The sequence below is a fragment of the Malaya genurostris genome, chromosome 3 (genome assembly GCF_030247185.1).
Source record: "Malaya genurostris strain Urasoe2022 chromosome 3, Malgen_1.1, whole genome shotgun sequence".
NCBI classification, from domain to species: Eukaryota; Metazoa; Arthropoda; class Insecta; order Diptera; family Culicidae; genus Malaya; species Malaya genurostris.
The window spans coordinates 170,415,838-170,421,997 of NC_080572.1; the positions used below are offsets into that span (position 1 = coordinate 170,415,838).

At 33.4% G+C, this 6,160-nt stretch overlaps 1 protein-coding gene across 4 annotated transcripts; it reads left to right on the top strand.

Annotated features, from left to right (window-relative positions):
- Window positions 1-3,754: 3,754 nt before the first annotated feature.
- Window positions 3,755-5,363, top strand: LOC131437986 (uncharacterized). 4 transcript variants are annotated; one of them, XM_058607711.1, is made up of 4 exons: window positions 3,755-3,870; window positions 4,685-4,811; window positions 4,983-5,185; window positions 5,249-5,363. In XM_058607711.1, exons 1-4 carry the CDS (start codon window positions 3,856-3,858, stop codon window positions 5,303-5,305), a joined length of 402 nt encoding a protein of 133 aa, XP_058463694.1. In that variant the 5' UTR covers window positions 3,755-3,855; the 3' UTR covers window positions 5,306-5,363. The 4 variants fall into 4 exon arrangements, with proteins under 4 accessions (XP_058463694.1, XP_058463695.1, XP_058463696.1 ...); XM_058607712.1 differs by having other exon boundaries at window positions 4,685-4,775; XM_058607713.1 differs by having other exon boundaries at window positions 3,765-3,901.
- The last annotated feature ends 797 nt before the right edge of the window (window positions 5,364-6,160 follow it).

The following is a 6,160-nucleotide window of genomic DNA, read 5'->3' on the forward strand; positions in this document are numbered from 1 at the left end:
TGAAGTCTATTTCGAAAATATACAAAAAATGCAAAAATAAGCACTCAATTTTCTTGGAGATGACTAAACCGATTTTAATAAATTTAAATTCAAATGAAATGTCCTAGAAGGAAATTATTGCATTTTATTTGGATACGACTTCCAGTTCCGGAATTACAGAGTGATTCGTAAAAAATAAATTTGTTTCTAACTACAAATGGCGATGCAAAATAGAATAAAATCCTTTAAGCTAGTCCTGTAATTCGTACAATGTATACGTCTTATCTATTTTCACAAACTTAGGTTCAACTAGAAAGTTAACTGCTATTACGTTTCATCTGGATGTGACAGCCGGTTCCGGAAATACAGGGTGGACTGTCATAAAATTTTCAAACTGTCATTTAAACCGATGACGCCAAAAAGGGAAAAATTGTGCTAAATTGGGTTCAAAACTGTTTCAATTTGTTGATTATGTTAGTTGCTGGTAAAACATACTGATCTCGGTTATATCGGTTCGCAGTTCCTGGTACCGGAAATACTAGTCAAATGTCCAGTAAGGAACTCACCAAATTTTCCTAGAGAAACCCGTTTTTTACAAAGCTGTAAGATTCAAATGTAACGCCAATATTATTGAATTTCATTCCAATCCGACTTTCGATTCCGGAAATACAGGGTGAAGTGTGCTTAAAATTTAAAATTTTCATTTAGAACGTCATGCACGATGCAAAATAAAAAAATTCTACTAAATTTTGTTTAAAACTGTATCAATTCATAGCTAATGTTAGTTTACGCCCTAACAAGATTCAAAGATTGGTTTTTTGAAAAACACCGCAATAATATTTATGAGAACATAAGTAATATGAGAAAGGCATAATTATTCCACTGCTGCTATTGCTGCTTAAAACTAGAAAACATGAGAATGTGGATTAGTTTATTTTAATCAATCTTTGATGAAAATAACAAACATTTTACTTGTGCGTTCATGACAATTTTTTGACAAACAGTTTTCCAGTAAATTCAATTTTAAAAATTGTTTTTAAATGAATGTACTCTAGATAAAGTTAATAATTGTAGCTCTTTAAATTTGCAAACTTTTCAGTTGAAATAAATTAACTCGAATTTAGTTATTTCAACTACGCTTTTGTTTACTAATTTCATATATTTTTGTTTGTTTTTAAGTATAAAATAATTCCCGAAAGAAAAAAAAATGTTGATTCCAAAAGTCTTAGAACTGCATGAAACGTCGAGATTTAGTGTCATCTCGAAATTTTTTTTTATATCGACTTTCTGGGACTTAGAAAAAAATATCAAAATTAAGAATCCAGAAAGTCGTTTTTCTCATAAAAAAATTTTTTTTGGGATAACATTAAATCTCGACGTTTCATGCAATGTTAAGATTTTTGGACGGTAAAAATATCTTCGAAAAGTGCACACACACACAGACATTTTCCGATCTCGTCGAACTGAGTCGAAAGGTATATAACACTATGTGTCTCCGAGGCTCCTTTCGAAAGTCGGGTTTTCCAGCAATTCTAATACCTTTCTATAGAGAAAGGCAAAAATATCAAGTGAAAAATGGCCCAAGACGGCCGACTCTCCCTTTCCTTCGCCAAACCATGTCAGAATCGGTCGACTATTTCGACGGTAAGGAATCGTGCTAAAAATAAATCATAACAAAATACCTTACAAAAGGACACTGTTCAAAATCTTCCAAGTACTAAGAAACAATTGCATACAATAGCATAAAAATATATAAAATTTGTCTTACTTACATCACATCGTCATGCAGCAACATTTCGGCATTGAAACGTAAATGATAAGTAAAACATATACAAATATCGTTTCGGATCCAGATGTCCCATGAAGACTATTTTGATCAGAACTGGCCCAAACAATATTTGAGGTCTAGACCTCTTTTTGCCCTCGGCGAATGACCTCATGGTTAAAATCGAGATGAAATAAATTTATGTACAAACGACGTTTTCTCATTACAACGAGTTGAATCGATTTGTATATGAAACTTGAACCCTTCAAGCCGAATTCTACAGCTTTTTGATGTCATTGTGAAAAAATAAAACATAGAAACTCTACCGAGAGGATAAATTTAGGTCAAACGTATCAATACTTCTTCTTTCTTTCGAATTGTAGAGTACTAGTTTGAAAAATAAATAAAATTACTCCACAGCCCGGTTCACCCAAATGCTGTTTTACAAGTAATGGACAACAGTACAAATGAAGATTGAGAAAGAAATCGCATCATTATTCAAGTTTACAATCGAAATCGTTGATTCCTGATTCCTGAAGCTAACACATTGATATTGTTGAATGATCGTTGAAATGTAAATAATTACAAATTCGTTCAGTTCCGCTACGATTGACGCTTGTAATCAATATTGTTTTCTTTTTCTGATGCACGTGATGTATACACAAGAAAAAATTAATAAGTTCATAGGTGATGCAAATATAATTTTGACACAATTCAAAGGACGTAATTCATCGAATGACTGAATTTTACAAGAATGACTTATGTCGTTTTTGTTTTTAGCGCTGCACCGGTGTAGTGTAGCAGAGACTATATTCGCTCCACTTTGGGTGTAATCAAGGCATCCTTTTCTTCCCTACACCGGTATAGTTCCACCGTTAAAAACGAAAATGCCATTAAATATTGATCAGCATTTGAAAATATATCAGAATGCATGGACCTTGTGTTAAGTCAACTGTAAAAGTTTGTCATCTTCGACGAAGACATATGTCGGTTTCAGAAGAAGTAAATTCAAACGATTTTTGTGTGTACGTAATATGACGCAGTATTTCACTTTGGTTATGATCAGGGCCGCCGAGAGAAAATACGGGCCCTTTGTTCATGTATTGGTCTGATGGGTTCGCCAAATTTGTAGATCGTCCTCAACGATTTTGAATTTATCGGCCACAGAAAAAGTAAATTTACACGATTTGTTTTGGGTGTGTATGTATTATATAGAGACAATAATTTAAATAGTAAGAAAACCGGTCACTAATTTTTTTACATAAAATATTTGAAATGACAATGACTGTAAGATTAAAATCTTTAAAACCGAGCTCTTTTGTGTTTTTACCTATCTCATATAGAAAGGTTATGCAATGTTATGTTATTATCATCTGAAAAATCGACCAGTAAAAATTGGCCCGGAGGATCAAGTGCCACATACCATTCGACTCATTTCGTCGAGCTAAGCAATGTATGTGTGTGTCTGTGTCAAATAATTTCACTAGGTTTTTTTAGAGATTGAAGAAACGACATTCCCAATCTCTAATAATGGTCTAATGGTAGATCTTGGTAAAAATCGTCTAAAATCTTCAAAATTTGAATGAAAACTGGTAGAGTTTGTTACCAGTTCTCGGGTTCCGGTGCCGGAAGTACCTACTATAGTGAAACTCATTTCTCTTTCTCGTGTTTCATTCATTCTGAAGGTTATACACAAACAATCCCATGGTTTCTTTCAAAAATCGACGAGAAACATTTTGAATAGAATATCACAGTATATATGTATTAGAATATAATTGATATGACAGAAGTGTCATTACACCACTAGGTGGCATTAAACAGGGTTTTTTTTTTTCAGATAAAACCATGTACTTCTTTGTCGTAAAATTATAGCTCTTCTTGACCCACTTGAAAGGTGAAATAGGTGCTATGCAAATACAGAGACGTATTGGTGCAGGGATTCCCAAAGTAAAGAATCAGCCATAAGAATACAATTCAATCGCATTTCCCTATAAAAAGCATTATCAGGCATGGAAACCGATCATAGAAACAGAACATTTCAGTCGCTACAGTGCCTGTTGCATCAGGAACAAGTTAAACGCGGATCGAATCTAATACAAAATTTCATCAACATGTCTAAATTTATGGTATGGCATTAATCTGATTAAGTCTACTATCGTGAGTACTATCATAGGTGTTTTATAAAAACAAAGTGATACCGTTTATGGAATGAATATGTTTTAAGATGTAAATATTATTAGATGATGGTTCGTTGGATCGTTTTCATTATTTCATGGACATATCATGTTGCTTTCATGAACAGGATTAAAATAGTTCGAACAGTTACTAAAAGTGTTTGCGTCAAATTATTAACGATATTTGAACATTTAGTGTTTTTTGTGATATTCATTTGAAACTCTTTTATGCTAAAATTAGCCCTTTTACACGATTTTTTTTGTCTTGATTTGTCAACGAATGTGAACCAAAAAAAATTGCATTTTCGGAGTGGCTGTACAATTATTCTTTTAACTAAAATATAATATTTTTAAATATTAGTGTGCGATAATTTGTGTTATTTGTTTTTCGAAAACTATTACTCGATCACGTGAAATGAAGAAAAATACTTGAAAAATAAAATTTTAAATTCAACTAAGTTAAAAAAAACTTTCGGTCTGATGTTTACGCTTGTAGATGTTGAGAACAAAAATGCTAAGAATAGTATCGGGAATTCTTATTTTGGATTTCAACGAAGTTGTCTTACAAGTGTTTAAATTCATCGAGAAGGTGCAAAGTCAAAAAATTTGCTTCCTAGGCTTAGGATATAATCCAAATTAAACTTGAGCCCCATTCTACAAACTCTAGATCAAACTCTGATCAATACTTCTATAAAATGTTTCCTGTTTTGAATTGTGTGTGTTTTTTAACACATGATAAATTTAAAATTACTTTTTACTTTCGCAGTTATTAACAATCTTCGCTGTTTTGGTGGTAACAATGGCTGATCATCACAATGGCGGAGGTGGTGGTGGTGGAGGAGGATATGGTGGCTCAGGTAAAAGCGGTTACACCAAGAAATACGATGGAGGAGGTTTGTAAATTGGTTTGCCTTTTATTCCATACGATGTAGAAAACTAATGAAATCCTTATAGTTGATATTTGAATGGTAAATTCTTTAACACATAAATAATTGGCAAATACCTACAAGATAGAAATTTACATTTTTACAAAAACAAAATGTAATAGAAATATTGATTGTTAGGACATGGGCAACAGGGATTCGGTCAAGGAGGACACGGACAGCAAGGATTTGGTCAGGGAGGACACGGACAGCAGGGATTTGGCCAGGGAGGACACGGGCAGCAAGGATTTGGCCAGGGAGGACACGGGCAGCAAGGATTTGGCCAGGGAGGACATGGCCAACAAGGTGGGCATGGTTTTACTCACGGACAGCAGGGAGGTCACGTAAGTTTTGAAAATAATTGGCATAAATTAAATACTTACGAAGTTTCACTATTTTCATCCTAGGGACATGGGAAAGACCACGGACATGATCACGGTGGATACAAGAAGCATGGATACTAAAATAAATTAAAAAAGCTTTGAAAAGCACTATACACAATAAATCGTTAAAAATACCGAATGAGCGTATTTTTTCTGCACCGATACTGCGCCATTTGCAGTTAAGGTAGCCTCTAGTTTAAGCACAATTAACATCGTGGAGTCAGCACCTACTGGAGTTGTAGCACAGAAAGGCTATACTGCTTTCAACTTTTTGACGGTAGTATCACATAGCTTACTGAACAGCATTTTTTCCACTGACCGTTCTTTGACCATAAACAAAAGGGTAAAGTTACTAGATAACAGATAACGAGATCAGAGATATAATATCCATATGATTTTTTGTTCTATGATCCGATATTCTTGACAACAGCGACATTGCCTGTTAAAGTTCTACTTACAAACTTAGGAAAACAGGCAATAATAAAAAGTTCCATAAAAACGTTTGTATCATAAGGCAATATACATAAGTTTTTCTTCGCCGTAGCATCCACAATACATGGTACTTTAAAGCTAATATATTTCGAATATCATAAAAGTATGTCGGAATACATTAGTTAATCTAAATTGTATTTTTATCAAGCGATTTGCTATTATAAATTCCATTAAATAAAAAAAAGATTTATTTTGTACATGATTTTATGACTATTTCAGGTTTATTTGTATCAGTTCATCACATTTTATCAATATAAGATAGCTGGCTATTGGTTGAACTAATGGAAGAGGAAGGAGTCTAACATAAAATAAAAATTAGGCTGAAACTCCAATGGTCTTAATGAAATGATAAAGAAGTTTCATGTAAGGAAGGTTACGACAAGCAAGATTGTCGCGAATTGGGACATTGGATGGTCTACCTTGAGTACGCAAAGAATTTATTAG